Source organism: Lethenteron reissneri, chromosome 10, assembly GCF_015708825.2.
Source record: "Lethenteron reissneri isolate LAM-NWPU_2019-01 chromosome 10, ASM1570882v1, whole genome shotgun sequence".
NCBI classification, from domain to species: Eukaryota; Metazoa; Chordata; class Hyperoartia; order Petromyzontiformes; family Petromyzontidae; genus Lethenteron; species Lethenteron reissneri.
Genome location: NC_083788.1, coordinates 3625201 through 3643346, shown reverse-complemented (window position 1 = coordinate 3643346; position 18146 = coordinate 3625201). Strand labels below are relative to the sequence as shown.

At 52.6% G+C, this 18146-nt stretch overlaps 1 protein-coding gene across 1 annotated transcript; it reads right to left on the bottom strand.

Moving 5' to 3' along the window:
• Window positions 1–729: 729 nt before the first annotated feature.
• On the bottom strand, window positions 730–16997 carry LOC133340717 (free fatty acid receptor 4-like). Its single transcript, XM_061549108.1, has 5 exons — window positions 16867–16997; window positions 15960–16157; window positions 13061–13334; window positions 9552–9680; window positions 730–2507 (listed from the first exon to the last, which is right to left on the bottom strand). The coding sequence occupies exons 1-5, from the start codon at window positions 16995–16997 to the stop codon at window positions 2157–2159; spliced, it is 1083 nt and encodes a 360-aa protein (XP_061405092.1). The 3' UTR covers window positions 730–2156.
• Between the last annotated feature and the right edge of the window lie 1149 nt (window positions 16998–18146).

The following is an 18146-nucleotide window of genomic DNA, read 5'->3' as shown; positions in this document are numbered from 1 at the left end:
TGGAATCTTTATTTTGGAGCTTTCGTGACTGCAGGAATTACTCTTTGGTTCTTTCGGTAAAGTGCACGTATAAAGATAAAATAATAAATTCAATAATAGCATACGACGTTTCGATTGCAACACAAGCAATCATCATCAGGTATAATGAAATAGCGACATAGAATCTAACCAGAAAACTATAGACAGACATATAAGCAGACAGATATCGCCAAGATACACAGAGAGAGAGCAACACAGTTACAGAGAGGGAGATCGTCTCTGTGGGGTGGCCTTAAATAGACAGAAAGGGGGCGGAGGCAGAGAGAGGGAGGGGTTAGAGAAAACATTTACATGTCAATGAGTACGATGATGATTGCTTGTGTTGCAATCGAAACGTAGTATGCTATTTAATTTATTGTTTTATCTTTATACGTGACTTTACCGAAAGAACCAAAGAATAGTGCCTGGTAGAGTTCCAGCGGGAGTCTACGGGGGAGGGGGCATCCTAACCAGGTGCTCGAGCCACTTCAACTGGCTCCTTTCGACCCAGAGGAGCAACGGCTCGATTCTGAGGCTCTTGCGGATTACAGAGCTCCTCACTCGACCACGGAGAGTGAGCCTGGCAACCCCGCAGAGAAACCCCACACTAGTAGGAACCTCCTGGTTACACCAGCCCACAGGGGATTATTGTGTCCGTCGTGCAGGGAGGGGCTGGGTGGGGAGGGTGGGGCTGGGTGGGGAGGGGCTGGGTGGGGAGGGAGGGGCTGGGCTGGGTGGGGGGTGGGGCTGGGTGAGGAGGGGCTGGTCACCCTGTGGTGCCCTTATAAAACTCAACGTTTTACCTACTCACGCCGGCTTGTGCACGCCCTCACAGTCGGGCATATTTGCGGAATACACCACGTCCTGGCCGTTGACCCTGCAGGCCATTGACCGAGCAACCCAACGTGTTCCTACCAGCTCCCTGAGCAGGACAATGTGTTTTTGGCTCCTTGTACCGTCATCTCATCTATTCGGTCATTACCCAAAGCTCATGACCATAGGTGAGCTTGGGAATGTCGCTCGACTCGTAAACGGAGAGCTTTGTTCGAGAACTCAGCTCCTGCTTTACTACCACGAAACAGCACATACCATCACTCGCGAAAGAGGACCCCGAGGTACTTAAACTCGTCCACTAGGGGCAGCAGTTCCCCCCTCGCCTGGAGAGCACATTCAACCATCTCCCAGGAGTGAACCACGACCTCAGATTTGGAGGTGCTGATCCTTACCCCAGCCGCTTCGCACTCGGCATCAAACCGTCCAAGTGTCCGTTGGAGATCGCAGACTGACAAGGCAAAGAGGAAACAACGTCGTCTGCAATGCGACCTCCATGCCCCCTGTACTGGATACTCTCAATACCACGGCTGCGCCTCGATATCCTGTCAACAAGACAGAAGCGTCAACAAGACAGGATAGCAAATAAAAGCGGCGCCGGTACATCGTACTCCCGCAGCGCCTCCGGCAAAACATTCCGAAGAACATGGTCAGACGCCTTCTCCAAGTCCAAGGTGCTTTGTATAAACATAAAATAAGGTGAGAGGAGACGTGCCGCTGGACGTGGTGTGGCACGCGGGGCGGCTGCCCTCCTTTCACATCGACAGCTCCAGCGTAACGCCGCTCTCGTCCCCATGGGGGGGCCAAGTTTGGGGGACAGGGGGCGGCCGTTGGTCCCCAAGGCCGTGGGGCATCCTGGGGGCCCCCGGCTCCTGCTCCCTCTCCGCGCGGGGTCGGCATCGCTGGCATCGCCGCCGCTGGAGGAGTTCGGATCCGGGAGCCGTGGTGGGAGTCTCGCTCCGGGTCGTCCGTCTCGCGTTGGCAGCGACAGCAGGAAGGGCGCCGCAGGGCTCCAGGCCCGCACAGCCGCGAGCGGAGGTCCCCGTAGAGCCAGGGGTTAGCGGCAGCCCCGGCCAGGCAGGCGATGAGGGCCCACACGAAGGCCGTGGACGTGAGCATGAGCCCCTCGCTCCTCTCGTCTCCCCGGGGCCCGCCGCCAGTCGTCGTCGTCGTCGCCGCCGCCCCCCGCGTCCCCGCGCGGCCCCGAGGCCACGTCGGCCTCCACCACCCACATGACGGCGAAGAGCGGCCCCCACGACAGGACGAAGGCCAGCAGGAGGACGCAGAGCGTCACACGGAGGCGGCGTTCAGCGGGGAGGCACGGGGGTCGCCCGAGTGCCCCCCGTCTCCCTCTTGTTCCACCTCCACCGCCTCCACCACCTCCACCGACAACGGCGACGACGGCGACGACGATGACGATGACGACCATCCCCGTGGGCTGCAGGATCCCGAGCGAAGGCCCTCGTTATGGCCGCCACCGCGAACCCCGCCGGAGAGCCGGGGGGGAGTGGCCCTGGCGCTTCGGGGTCCTCGGTGTCTCGGGGGGCCTCCAGGTAGCTGCCGGCCGCCGGCCCCTCTCCCGACACGCCCTCCGGGGTGCGGGCGGTGGAGGGGGCACCAGGGGGCCGATGGAGGCGCGCGCGGTTTGATCTTAAAACCTGGGGGGGTCAGAGGGCGGTGGTCAGGAGGGTCCTGCTGTGTGATCCCTTCTAGACAGCTGTGAAAAAAAAGCTTCCGTAACTCATCGGATTTCTCCCAGAAAAAATAAACATTCTGATTCCGAGTGATATGCGGGCAATCTTACAGCGTTGAAACTGAATCTGTATTTTTTATTTTACCAGGTAAGGCCCGCTGAGCTGTGTAGCTCTTTTTTAGAAGCTCAACGAAGTGGCTTATCACGTGCAAATTCATAGCAGACAAATACTCTTAAACGTGTGATGTTGATTCTAAATGTGGAGGGGAAAACCAGAGGATCTGGAGAAAGATCAACGCAACCACGGGGAGAGTGATATACAAACTCCAAATAGACAGCAGCAGGCGTCAAGGGTCGGGATCGAACCCACGACCTCCTGTATTCCAGGCGTTGGAGGTAACATCTCGCCACGGCAGCGCCCCTGAGATTGAGATGTAGTTTGGCCAGTGGCAGTTCCACAGTGTGTGTGGTTTTAGCTGTGGGAGGGAATCAGAGAACCTGTAGGAAACCCATCACTGAACAGGGGGAGGGAGATCACGTACAAACTCCACTCGCACGAAGACATGCGGATCGCCTGTGTAGTGACATAAGAAGGGAGGGGCTGCTGGGGGCTCTGGGTTCCCAGGTGGGTCCAGACGCTTAAGCCTCTGGGCGCCAGGCGCTGGGTTCCCAGGGGGTCCAGACGCTTAAGCCTCTGGGCGCCAGGCGTTGGGTTCCCAGGCGCTTAAGCCTTTTTGGCGCCGCCAACGGGGGGGGGGGGGGGGGGGGGGCTGTGTGTGCTCTGTGGGATGTCTGGTGGCGCACACGGCCCCACCCCTCGTTAGACCAGGCATAAAAGGAGAGCTCCCTGGACGATCAGGGCCAGTTGGAACTCAAGACCCAAGACCCACGACCAGCCATCTGAAGACCCTGGGATGCTGCGAGAGCCAGCGCTGGGACTCTGGAACTCCCGACTCTGGAACTCTCGACTCTACGACCTTGTGAGGGCGAGTTCCGGAGCGTAGCCAGAGTAGAGTATCTAGGCTGTGTAGCTAGGCTGTGTACCTAGGCTGTAACAGAGTATCAGGACTGTTGGAGAGTTGGGAGTACTGTTGGAGCGTTGGACTGTTGGAGTGTTGTATTGTAATAAAGAAGTTACCTCTACAAGTGTCTCCGGAACCCGTTACACTGTTGGAGCGACAGCAGCACTAGTGTGTAGTGTATAGTGTGTAGTGTATATATAACAGACTGTTGGAGCAACAGTCTGTTAGTCACAGTTCGTGGAAGGTTCCTAAGAAATGAATTATTCTTATTAACGAGCACCTGTGAAGGCCCAGTCTCACGCACTCGTAACAGAAGAGGGGGCAAGAACTTAATCCCATATTTGCATTTCCCATAAATATGCTAAATTCCTCTTTATATGCACATTCTTTTGTCAAGGCGCTCTACATCCTCCAACCCAGCTTAAATATACGCTGCCAAGCCTGGTGGTGCCCATTCAGACGCTGTCTTTCCGACAGACCTGTTCTTCACCTGAGGACGGGTGCTTGCGTTGTGGCCGAAACGTCGTGAGAATTATTTTATTATGTTTTATTTTCATTATTTTATTATTTCCATTCTACGTGACTTTACCGAAAGAACCAAGAAGAAGGGGGCAAGAACGTCAACCCCGAGTCGGGAATCAAACCCAGGCCCTTCTTGCCGTGCGGCAGAACGAGTGCCTGCGGCGTTCAACGTTTGCCAAGGCAATTGAAGGCATTTTAAAGGAGTGGAAGGGTTACTCTGAGTTAGCAATGGTTTTGTTGATGTCGTTGGTGATACTGCATTGTGATTTATAGTAGAAGTTTTTTTTGGGTTAGATCTGTCGTTAAAATAACCCGACACAGCCAACTAGTAAGGGTTGTCACGTAAACAGAACGTGGCCAATTCATCACTAGTACAGCACTAGTGCGTAGTGTATAGTGTAGTGTAGAGTGTAGTGCAGTGCATAAGTGTAGTGTATAGTGTAGTGTATAGTATACTAGTACAGCACTAGTGCATAGTGTATAGTAGTGTAGTGTATAGTGTAGTGTATAGTGTAGAGTGTAGTGCAGTGCATAAGTATAGTGTACAGTAGTGTATAGTGTAGTATACTAGTACAGCACTAGTTTATAGTGTAGTGTAGAGTGTAGTGCAGTGCATAAGTGTAGTGTATAGTGTAGTATACTAGTACAGCACTAGTGTGTAGTGTAGTGTATAGTGTAGTGCAGTGCATAAGTGTAGTGTACAGTAGTGTATAGTGTAGTATACTAGTACAGCACTAGTGTGTAGTGTATAGTGCAGTACAGTGTATAAGTGTAGTGTATAGTGTAGTATACTAGTACAGCACTAGTTTATAGTGTATAGTGTAGTGTAGAGTGTAGTGCAGTGCATAAGTGTAGTGTATAGTGTAGTATACTAGTACAGCACTAGTGTGTAGTGTAGTGTATAGTGTAGTGCAGTGCATAAGTGTAGTGTACAGTAGTGTATAGTGTAGTATACTAGTACAGCACTAGTGTGTAGTGTATAGTGTAGTACAGTGTATAAGTGTAGTGTATAGTGTAGTATACTAGTACAGCACTAGTTTATAGTGTATAGTGTAGTGTAGAGTGTAGTGCAGTACATAAGTGTAGTGTATAGTGTAGTATACTAGTACAGCACTAGTGTGTAGTGTATAGTGTAGTACAGTGTATAAGTGTAGTGTATAGTGTAGTGTATAGTGTAGTATACTAGTACAGCACTAGTTTATAGTGTATAGTGTAGTGTAGAGTGTAGTGCAGTACATAAGTGTAGTGTATAGTGTAGTATACTAGTACAGCACTAGTTTATAGTGTATAGTGTAGTGTATAGTGTAGTACAGTGTATAAGTGTAGTGTATAGTGTAGTATACTAGTACAGCACTAGTTTATAGTGTAGTGTCGAGTGTAGTGCAGTTGTATAAGTGTAGTATATAGTGTAGTGTATAGTGTAGTATACTAGTACAGCACTAGTGTGTAGTGTAGAGTGTAGTGCAGTGCATAAGTGTAGTGTATAGTGATGTGTATAGTAGTGTAGTGTATAGTGTAGTATACTAGTACAGCACTAGTGTGTAGTGTAGAGTGTAGTGTATAGTGTAGTATACTAGTACAGCACTAGTTTATAGTGTAGTGTAGAGTGTAGTGCAGTGTATAAGTGTAGTGTATAGTGTAGTATACTAGTACAGCACTAGTGTGTAGTGTAGTGTACTAGTACAGCACTAGTATGTAGTGTAGAGTGTAGTGTATAGTGTAGTATACTAGTAGAGCACTAGTTTATAGTGTAGTGTAGAGTGTAGTGCAGTGCATAAGTGTAGTGTATAGTGTAGTGTATAGTGTAGTATACTAGTACAACACAAGTGTGTAGTGTATAGTGTAGTACAGTGTATACGTGTAGTGTATAGTGTAGTGTATGGTGTAGTATACCAGTACAGCACTAGTTTATAGTGTATAGTGTAGTGTAGAGTGTAGTGCAGTGCATAAGTGTAGTGTATAGTGTAGTATACTAGTACAGCACTAGTGTGTAGTGTATAGTGTAGTACAGTGTATAAGTGTAGTGTATAGTGTAGTATACTAGTACAGCACTAGTTTATAGTGTAGTGTAGAGTGTAGTGCAGTGCATAAGTGTAGTGTATAGTGTAGTATACTAGTACAGCACTAGTGTGTAGTGTAGTGTACTAGTACAGCACACCGGTGTGTTGGAGAGCCAAGCCACAACATTTACAATCTGAGTGTTGGCGTTTTTTAAAGTATATGTATGCGATCTAACCCAAAAACACCTATTGTGGATGATATTGGTCGCGAAAGCCTACCGCATGTTAAACCGCATTGTGATTGTTCATGATGGTATCATCGTCATTGTGATCCGTGGGCCAGAAGGCCCTGTCGTAGGTGTGTCCACTGCACATTTCGTCATTTGCTGTTTCCACTTTCCTCTCTGTCTTGAAGTGCAAACATGGATCAAGTACCATGGGACCTTTTGATGCCAGCATCAAAGTATGAAAAATAAGAATAGGTATTTACCCTTTTTGGCAATAAAATAAGCAATATATTAAGATACTTTTTTGCAAAACACGCTTTAATGAAATGTACCCTACTCGTAATGGCAGAACTCTAGAAAGTGGGCCCGAAGCTTGCCACAACGTAAGGGGCCGTGGTGCTTTACAGCCAACGTCAGTTGAGCGTTGACAATTCGACCCAAGCTGAAACATAACATATAAAAAAGAATGTTTAAAAATATTTGTAAAATTGTTTTTAATGATAGAATATAGTATTGTCATCAGTATGACATAAGTATACCAAGTTTGCAGTCGATACCACATTGGGAAGTGGGTTCAAATTGAGTTACAAGATTTGAGGATACGAAAACAACAACAGAGTGAGTTAAATAAAAGCGTGTAATAACAAGAGTTGTGTCAAGATGTTCAAACAGCAAATAGAAACTTTTGCGATGAATCAAATACTGCGCTAACCAAACACAGCAAACAAAGCATGCTCTGGCATTGTCTTCTTGGTTCTTTCGCTAAAGTCACGTAGAATGGAAATAATAAAATAATAAAAATAAAACATAATACAATAATTCTCACGACGTTTCGGCCACAATGCAAGCAGCCGTCCCTCAGATGAAGACCAGGTCTGTCGAGAGGACAGCGTCTGAATGACACGTCCTGTTCTTCACCTGAGGACGGCTGCTTGCGTTGTGGCCGAAACGTCGTGAGAATTATTTTATTAAGTTTTATTTGTATTATTTGTATTATTTCCATTCTACGTGACTTTACCGAAAGAACCAAGAAGATGAATCCCTGCAGTCACGAAAGAAGCTTTAAATCGAAATTTAGACGGCATTGTCTTTGAGACTGATTGGCCCTACACCAGAGACAGCAGCCTTCTGGACTACTAGGCCATAAAGAAGGCCGCTGTCTCCTTTGTTTGGTGTTTGGACATCTGAACACCTCCCGTTTGATTGCCACAAAGGGGTAAAAACGCGAATCGGAATCTCAATTAGTGCACCACAATCTTTCTGGCACCAATCTCTGACGATGATGATGATGTCGTCGTTGTCGGGCCATTCTCTGTTCGGTCTTCCTCCCGTTCCTGTTCCTTCCACTTTTCCGAACACCAACAACAACAAATACATCTTCTTGGTTCTTTCGGTAAAGTCACGTAGAAGGGAAATAATAAAATGATAAAAATAAAACATTATAAAATCATTCTCACGACTTTTTTTTCCTCACCTGAGGACGGCTGCTAGTGTTGTAGCCGAAACGTCGTGAGAATTATTTTATTATGTTTTATTTTTATGATTTCCCTTCTACGTGACTTTACCGAAAGAACCAAGAAGATGAATCCCTGCAGTCACGAAAGCTTTAAATCGAAACAACAAATACATTGTTGCTGTTGTTGTCCACCCCTATACACGTGTCCAAGCAGTGCCAGTTTCCTTCTCATCGTAGCCTGCATCGTCATCAGGACGGCTTCTTCTTCGTCTTTGTCGTGACGTCTTTCTTCTACGTTGGTCACTCTTATTTGAGTCCAGCTTAGATGCAGTATCCTTCTGTAGCGATGTATTTTCGAGTGCCAATATCCTATCTCTGTCAGTCTTTTTGTTAGTGTATAGTTGATCATTATAATATTGGTGTTGGTGATGATGGTGTCGACGTCGATGATGTTGGTGGTGGTGGTCTCGATGTTGATGTTTGTTGGTGGCGATGATGATGTTGGTGTAGATGGCGTTGTTGATGGTGATGATGATGGAGATGTCGTTGTTGTAGATGCCGATGATGTTGGTGTATATGTTGATGGTGTAGATGTTGATGATGGTGTAGATGTTGATAATGTGGGTGTAGAATGTGATGTTGTAGATGACGATGATGTTGGTGTATATGTTGATGGTGTAGATGTTGATGATGGTGTAGATGTTGATGATGTTGGTGTAGAATGTGATGTTGTAGATGACGATGATGTTGGTGTATATGTTGATGGTGTAGATGTTGATGATGGTGTAGATGTTGATAATGTTGGTGTAGAATGTGATGTTGTAGATGACGATGATGTTGGTGTAGATGTAGTTGATGGTGTAGATGGTAATGATGTTGGTTTAGATGTTGATGTTGTTGATGGTGTAGATGATGATGATGTTGATGATGTAGATGTTGATGATGTTGGCATCGATGTTGTTGATGGTGTAGATGTTGATGGTGTAGATGGCGATGATGTTGGTGTAGATGTTGTTGATGTTGTTGATGGTGTAGATGTTGTTGATGGTGTAGATGATGATGATGTAGATGTTGATGATGTTAGCATCGATGTTGTTGATGGTGTAGATGTTGATGCTGTAGATGGCGATGATGTTGGTGTAGATGTTGTTGATGGTGTACATGGTGTAGATGTTGATGGTGTAGATGGCGATGATGTTGCTGTAGATGTTGTTGATGGTGTTGATGGTGTAGATGTTGATGGTGTAGATGGCGATGATGTTGGTGTAGATGTTGTTGATGTTGTTGATGGTGTAGATGTTGTTGATGGTGTAGATGATGATGATGTAGATGTTGATGATGTTAGCATCGATGTTGTTGATGGTGTAGATGTTGATGCTGTAGATGGCGATGATGTTGGTGTAGATGTTGTTGATGGTGTACATGGTGTAGATGTTGATGGTGTAGATGGCGATGATGTTGCTGTAGATGTTGTTGATGGTGTTGATGGTGTAGATGTTGATGGTGTAGATGGCGATGATGTTGGTGTGGATGTTGTTGATGTTGTTGATGGTGTACATGGTGTAGATGTTGATGGTGTAGATGGCGATGATGTTGCTGTAGATGTTGTTGATGGTGTACATGGTGTAGATGTTGATGGTGTAGATGGCGATGATGTTGGTGTAGATGTTGTTGATGTTGTTGATGGTGTACATGGTGTAGATGTTGATGGTGTAGATGGCGATGATGTTGGTGTGGATGTTGATGGCGATGATGATGATGATGAGATGTTGATGGCATCACCTGTATGATGCGGCCGTGGCTGACTGCCATGACCATCGCTGGTAGCAAGAGCAGCAACACGAACATGGAGGAGACCCAGCTCAGTGAGCCGCCACGACCCGGCCACACCAGGGTGCACACCACCACCTCCTGCAACACCATCACGCACACCATCACTCACACCATCACTCACACCACACCAGGGTGCACACCACCACCTCCTGCAACACCACACACCACCAGCACACCATCACTCACACCATCACTCACACCACTCACACCATCACTCACACCACACCAGGGTGCACACCACCACCTCCTGCAACACCGCACACCACCACCACACCATCACTCACATCATCACACACCACCACCCCACACACACCATCACTCACACCACCACTCACACCATCACTCACACCATCACTCACACCACTCACACCACCACTCGCACCACCACACCATCACACACACCACCACACACACCACACCATCACACACACCATCACTCACACCACACACACCACACCACCATCACTCACACCACCACACCATCACTCACACCACCACCAATACCAACAGCCGCTATTCGCCACTAAGTGACGGTGACATCACCATGGCACTTGTGCCAGGCCAGGTGCACTTTGAGGCCACGTGGCGTGTCGAAGGTTCGCTACCAGGAGGTCACGGGACAGACCTAGGTGCCATGTGTCGGCTGACTGAAATAACTGGTAGATGCACCAGCTGTACCTCCTACTCTGCCAACTTGCTGTGCTTTAGCCACCCGGCGCTCCGCTCTTTGTTGTGAGCGTCGCTCCTCCACCCTCCATTCTTGCGAGAAGGCGACTGCCTCCTACTGCCCAGTAGTGTCCTTCACAAGCCTCCTCCACAGAGGCCGATCTTGACACCGCTGGTACCAGTCATCGGCATGTCCACTCAGCTCCACATCCTCCTGTACCGCGTCACTCCATCTCTTCTCCAGCCCGTGCTGTGCCCATTTAGCCCCCTCTATAAGGCCAAACAGAAGCTGAATGGGCATACGGTGGCTGGGCATGCGGGCTACATGGCCCAGCCAATGCAGCCTTTGCCTGCCAGAGCTCACTGATGGCAATGTGTAAAAATATTTCAAGCATTTGTGAGCTCCTCACACAATCCAGCCTGGTTAAACCCAGGATGGATCGTAGGCAGGCCAGCCTGAATGTTTCTAACCGGCGCAGATATTCCATTAGAGGGGTCCACGTTTCACAAGCGTAGAGAAGGGAGGGCATGACTGTGGCTAAGAAGACCCGAAGCTTCGTGTGGAGCGACAGACCAGGTAGCTTCCACACAGCATTATGCAGCTGATGAAAAGATAATGCCGCTCGACTGATTCGGAGTGAGACCTCTGCTGCCAAACCGGAGCTGGTCATAAGCACACTGCCCAGGTATGGGAAACTCTCCACTCTCTCCACAACTGCCCCATCACCAATGGGGAGCTGATGGGGGTGGAGGGTTTGGTGGCACAAAATACCCAGGCAGGTGCTTAGTTTTGGTGGGGCTGATGGTAACGGCCCCACCTCTTAGTGGCACATTCCAGGTTCAGCAGAAGCGTCTCCAACTCCTCCTCTGAGTGAGCAGCAATTACCAGATCATCGGCATACATAACGTGGTTGACCAATAGGAAACCATCCCTCGACCGCACCCGGGCATCGATCAGCCTCCCATTATATCTGTACCCGATGGAAATCCGTCCTGCTACAGCCATGGAAAGCTTCTCGAACTACGTGGTAAAATTTGCTAAATAATGTGGGAGCCAGAGGACATCCCTGTCGCACCCCAAGGTGAACAGGGAATGTATCCGACTCCTGGCCACGTAGCTTTACCCGGGCCCGCTCACCATCATGAAAGCCCTTAAAGATTGTGAGCAAAGAGTCAGGGACTCCGAAAGCACGAAGAATTTCCCACATCCATGGCCTGTTTATGGTGTCATAGGCATTGACCAGGTGAATAAAGCACAGATGTAGGTCTTTGTTGGAATTCCGTACACTTCTGATGTAGCAAACGGACAGAGAATGTGGCATCCGTGCAGGACCGCCCTTAGTCTGAAACATTGGGGCTCCGCAAGCCTCTCCTCAGCGTGCCCTGGCAAGGTGATGTTGAATAACACTGGTCAACACAGTTTTTCTGGCATGAGGTATTCCAACGGTGTTAATGTAATTTTGGGGGGGTGCTGATTCCAGATCTGGCATCAAGTTTTTGTCTATCACATCAGGTTTTTGAGATATCAAATATTGCATTTTCAATAAAAACTGCAGAAGAAAAATATTAAATAAATGTGGATATCTACATAAAATGATATTATAAACACACTATCCTAAAAATACAGCGCCATAGTTTTAACACTAAAGCAGTCACTGACTGGCAACAACTTGCAATCATAAGTGACAGAGTTAATTTCGGGTAAAATCAATGAAAATGGGGTATGCCGATAGCATACAAATGCGATATGATAGAGCAAATCTGAGATTAGATTTGGAATCGGCACCTTGAAATTAGTCTAGAACAGCTGCAAAAGTCCAGGCCAGAAAAAAATGTTTTTGTTTTGTTGACCAGTGAAATCCTTGCCGGGACCTTTCCCGGCACACCGATAAGAGAGATGTCCTCTATAGTGTTTACAATCTGTGCGGTCCCCCCTCTTAGAGGATGGGCGACCAGGGCATCCTTCCAATCCTGCAGAACCCGTCCAGTGGTCCAGACACAGTTGTGATGATGTCATGTAGGTCAGTCTGCACACAGACGCCACCCACCCTGCCTCAGCATTGCGCTTTGGAGATTGCCTCTGCCCGGTGCCTTTCCTGCTCTCAGACTTCAGATCACCCCTCGCATTTCCTCCACAGATGGCACCTCAGCCGCCCATTCAGAAGGGTGGCTACTTCTGCCAATATTCGAGGCACTGCAGCCCACGCAGGGTCGTCCTTCACCTTACCCCACCAAACCACCACTCATACCACCACCACCTTCTGTAGCACCACCACATGACCAAACCACCACCACCACCTCCTGTAGCACCTCCACATGACCACCAAAGCACCACTCACACCACCACCACCTTCTGTAGCACCACCACATGACCAAACCACCACCACCACCTCCTGTAGCACCTCCACATGACCACCAAAGCACCACTCACACCACCACCACCTTCTGTAGCACCACCACATGACCAAACCACCACCACCACCTCCTGTAGCACCTCCACATGACCACCAAACCACCACTCACACCACCACCACCTTCTGTAGCACCACCACATGACCAAACCACCACCACCACCTCCTGTAGCACCTCCACATGACCACCAAACCACCACTCACACCACCACCACCACCACCTCCTGTAGCACCACGCACACACCACCACACCACCACCACACCATCACACCACCACCACACCACCACCACACCACCACCACCTCACCACCACCACCACCACACCACCACACACCACCACCACCACACCACCACCACACCGCCCCCAGCCCTGGGTCGCACCTGGGTCCCGTACGCGAACCCCCTCGCTGTGAACCCCAGGGCGGCGGGGATGGCCGCCAGTGTCGCCAGGGCCCAGATGACCCCGGCCGTGACCCCCGCGGCGCCAAACTCCCCCCGGGACCCCCCCCGACAGGGCCCCCCAAAACAGGGCCCCCCCCGGGAGGGGCCCCCCCGGGAGGGTCCCCGGCTGAGCGCGCGGAGACGCGCGGCGCTGATGGCGGCGGTGGTGAGCAGCGTGGCGGCACCTCCAGCCACCAGCAGGGCGAACACAGACCTGGGGGTGGGGGGTGGAGGGGGGTGGGGGATGGGGGGTGAGGGTGGAGGGTGGGGGGTGAGGGGGGGGGTGGAGGTGTGGGGTGGGGTTGTGTGGGGGTGAGGGGGTGTAGGGGTAAGGGGGTGTGGTGGGGGGTGGGGGTGGGGGGTGGGGTAGGGGTGGGGGGTGGGTGTGGGGAGTGGGGTGGGGGGTAGGGGTGGGGGGGGAGGTTGGGTGTGGGGGGGTGGGGGTGGGGGGGTGAGGGTGTGGGGGGTGAGGTGGTGGGTGGGGGTAGGGGGTGGGGGGGTGAGGGTGGAGGGTGGGGGGTGAGGGGGGTGGGGGTGAGGGTGGAGGGTGGGGGGTGGGGGGGGTGGGGAGGTGGGGTGGGGGTGGGGGGGTAGGGGTGGGTGGGGGTGGGGGGGTGGGTTTAGGGGGTGAGGGTGAGGGGGTGCGACTCACACCACGTGTATGTGCGTGTGTCTGTGCGCGATGACTGGTACCAGCGGTGTCAAGATCGGCCTCAGTGGAGGAGGCTCGTGAAGGACGCTACTGGGCAGTTGGAGGCAGTCGCCCTCCAACAACAACGGAGGGCGGAGGAGCGACGCTCACAACAACGAGTGGAGCGCCGGGTGGATAAAGCACAGCAAGTTGGCACAGTAGGGGGCACAGGTGGTGCATCAGCCAGTCATCTTGGTCATCTCGGTCAGTCGACCCGTGGCACCTGCTGGGTCTGCCCCGTGACCTCCTGCCAGCGGGCGTTCGACACTTCACGTGGCCTCAAGGTGCACATGGCCTGGCACAGGCGTCGTGGTGACGTCACCGCCACTTAGTGGCGAATGGCGGTTGTTGTTGTTGGTACGCGCTTGCACAGAAGACAAAGATCCCCCACGTAGCCTCAACAGACTGTAGGGGCAAGTGCTGTTAGCGAGCACCTATGAATGCCGTCACGACACACGAGGGGGTGGGTGGCCAGCAACCACGCCCGGCCGCCTTTGTCTCCCCAGTGGCGATGTTTATACACCGCACCAGGTACTCATTTAAGGCTGAGTCGCCCTAGGAGAGGCCCAGGACCGGTTCAGATGATAATCGTCACCGGTGTTGGCCGTGAGCGGGAATCACTCCCCTACCCCAAACACACTCACACACTTGTCCCCTACCACGTGCTCAGATCAATGGCGTGGACTAAAACGTGTGTGCTCATGGACTGACTCAAGGTGTACTCCACCCACGCGTACTCCACCCACGCGTACTCCACCCACGTGTACTCAACCGCGTGTACTCAACCACGTGTACTCCACCACGTGTACTCCGACCACGTGCAACTTGCTCGTGTACTTCAATGCCATCACTCCGCTCGTTGACCCGAGCGTACACCTGGAGGCAGGCGTACGCACGGACTATTCGAACTTGATGTTTTACTTTACCAGGTGAGGCCCTGGCCACCGCAAGTGACAGCTCGACCAAGTGACGGCTTCGTCATCATCGTCAGCAGCGGCCAAATACTCTGAACGCGTGACGCTGATTGTAAATGTGGAGCGGGGGGGGGGGGGGGGAACGGAGGACCCGGAGAAAAATCCACGCGATCACGGGGAGAGAGAGAGACACGCAAACTCCTAATCTACAGCAGCAGGCGTCAGGGTCAGGATTGAACCCACGATCTCCTGTATACCAGGCGAGGTAGTTAACATCTCCTAGCCACCGTGATGATGAGAGAGACACGCAAACTCCAAATATACAGCAGCAGGCGTCGGGGTCGGGATTGAACCCACGACCTCCTGTAGACCAGGCAAGGTAGTTAACATCTCCTAGCCACCGTGATGATGAGAGAGACACGCAAACTCCAAATATACAGCAGCAGGCGTCGGGGTCGGGATTGAACCCACGACCTCCTGCACACCAAGCGAGGTAGTTAACATCTCATAGCCACCTTGATGATGAGAGAGAGAGAGACACGCAAACTCCAAATCTACAGCAGCAGGCGTCAGGGTCAGGATCGAACCCACGACCTTCTGTATACCAGGCGAGGTAGTTAACATCTCCTAGCCACCGTGATGATGAGAGAGAGAGAGACACGCAAACTCCAAATCTACAGCAGCAGGCGTCAGGGTCAGGATTGAACCCACGATCTCCTGTATACCAGGCGAGGTAGTTAACATCTCATAGCCACCATCCACCGCGGTTACCCGGGTAACCCCTCCTCCAAGTCCGAGCCGGTGGCAGAAGTCACAAAGGGGTTTTGATTCCTTACCCGTACCCGTACCCGGCCGCACCAGGGTCGCAAACGGCTACCCAGCTACCCGTACCTGGCCGGGTACAGGTAGCCGGGTATCGGGTAGGGTACGGGTATCGGGTACAGGTATCGGGTAGGGTACGGGTAGGGTACGGGTAGGGTACGGGTATCGGGTAGGGTACAGGTATCGGGTACGGGTATCAGGTAGGGTACGGGTATCGGGTAGGGGTATCGGGTAGGGGTATCGGGTAGGGTACGGGTAGGGTACGGGTAGGGTACGGGTATCGGGTAGGGTACGGGTAGGGTACGGGTATCGGGTAGGGTACGGGTAGGGTACGGGTAGGGTAGCCGGGTATCGGGTAGGGTACGGGTATCGGGTAGGGGTATCGAGTAGGGTACGGGTATCGGGTGTCTACCTGCAGGCGGCCTCCCCGAGTCGCCACGACCCGGTCCACCGGGCCGCGACCCCGACGCAGGCGGGGCCCAGCAGGGCGAGGCTGGCGGCGGCCAGGCTGGCGAGGAGAGGCCCCACGGGGCCGCGACGTGACGCCTCCGGGCGGAGCGCGCTCGCCAGCGAGACCGCGTTGCCGGCTACGCCCACTAGCACCACCACCCTGCGGGGGGGGGAGGGGGGTGGTGGGGAGGGGGGAGGGTGGAGGGGGGTGGTAGGGAGGGGGAGGGTGGAGGTGGGGAGGGAGGGGGTGGTGGGGAGGTGGGGAGGGAGGGGGTGGTGGTGAGCGGGGTGGTGGGGAGGGGGTGGTGGGGAGGGTGGGGAGGTGGGGAGGTGGGGAGGGGGTGGTGGGGAGGGGGGAGGTGGGGAGGTGGGGGGGGGGGGAGGTGAACAATCAGACGGGTGGTGAACACGAGGGTGATGTCACGTGAGCGACGTGGTAGGTTTTGATGTCGTTCACTGCGATGCGATTGATGGTGATGATGTGGGTGATGATGGTGATGTAAGTGATGGTGATGGTGTGAGTGATGATGGTGATGCTGTGAGTGATGGTGATGATGTGAGTGATGGTGATGATGGTGATGATGTGAGTGATGGTGATGATGTGAGTGATGATGGTGATGATGGTGATGTGGGTGATGGTGATGATGTGAGTAATGCTGATAATGTGAGTGATGGTGATGATGATGTTAGTGATGATGATGGTGATGTGAGTGATGGTGATAATGTGAGTGATGGTGATGATGATGATGTTAGTGATGATGATGGTGATGTGAGTGATGGTGATAATGTGAGTGATGGTGATGATGATGTTAGTGATGATGATGGTGATGACGGTGATGTGAGTGATGGCATCTCAGCGCCCTCCTCACCCCATCACCGCGGCCTCCAGGGCGAGACCCACTCCGCGTCCCTCCGTCCCGAACTCGGAGAAGAAGGCGAAGTAGAGAGCGCGTCCGTGGGGGGCTCCGCGGGGGAACTCCCCCTCGAAATACGACACCATCCCACACCACCCCTCACCACCCCGTCACTCACCACCCTGTCACTCACCACCCCTCACCACACCACCCACCCTGTCACTCACCACCCTGTCACTCACCACCCCAACCCTCACCACCCCGTCACTCACCCCTCACCACACCACCCACCCTGTCACTCACCACCCTGTCACTCACCACCCCAACCCTCACCACCCCGTCACTCACCCCTCACCACACCACCCACCCTGTCACTCACCACCCTGTCACTCACCACCCACCCTGTCACTCACCACCCTGTCACTCACCACTCTGTCACTCACCACCCCTCACCACCCCTCACCACACCACCCACCCTGTCACTCACCACCCTGTCACTCACCACCCCTCACCACACCACCCACCCTGTCACTCACCACCCTGTCACTCACCACCCCGTCACTCACCACCCTGTCACTACCCTGTCACTCACCACCCCTCACCACCCCGTCACTCACCACCCACCCCTCACCACCCACCCCTCACCACCCTGTCACTCACCACCCCACCCCTCACCACCCACCCCACCCCTCACCACCCACCCCTCACCACCCACCACCCACCCCGTCACTCACCACACCACCCCTCACCACCCCGTCACTCACCACCCACCCCTCACCACCCACCCCGTCACTCACCACCCCTCCCTCACCACCCCACCCCATCACTCACCATCCCTCCCTTACCACCAACTCCTCAACACATCTTCACAGAGTCGCCTCTCCTCAACTCTCTGGTCTTCCTCCATCGTAGCTGGCTTCTCCCCTCACCTCGACTCCTCTCCACCACCACCACCTCCTCCACCACCTCCACCACCTCCTCCACCACCTCCACCACCTCCTACACCACCTCCACCACCTCCTACACCACCTCCACCACCTCCACCACCACCTCCTACACCACCTCCTACACCACCTCCACCACCACCTCCTCCTCCACCACCTCCACCACCTCCACCACCACCTCCTCCTCCACCACCTCCTCCTCCACCACCTCCTACACCACCTCCTCCACCACCACCTCCTCCACCACCTCCTCCACCACCTCCACCACCTCCTCCACCACCACCACCTCCTACACCACCTCCACCACCACCTCCTCCTCCACCACCTCCACCACCACCTCCTACACCACCT

Excerpts from the sequence above, each read along its gene's own strand:
- LOC133340717 (XM_061549108.1), bottom strand. The coding sequence starts at position 16,997 with ATGGTGTCGTATTTCGAGGGGGAGTTCCCCCGCGGAGCCCCCCACGGA. Across the intron at positions 16,158-16,866 it reads CTGGAGGCCGCGGTGATGGG|GGTGGTGGTGCTAGTGGGCG; the intron begins GTGAGGAGGGCG and ends CCCCCCCCGCAG. Across the intron at positions 13,335-15,959 it reads CTCGGGGAGGCCGCCTGCAG|GTCTGTGTTCGCCCTGCTGG; the intron begins GTAGACACCCGA and ends CCCCACCCCCAG.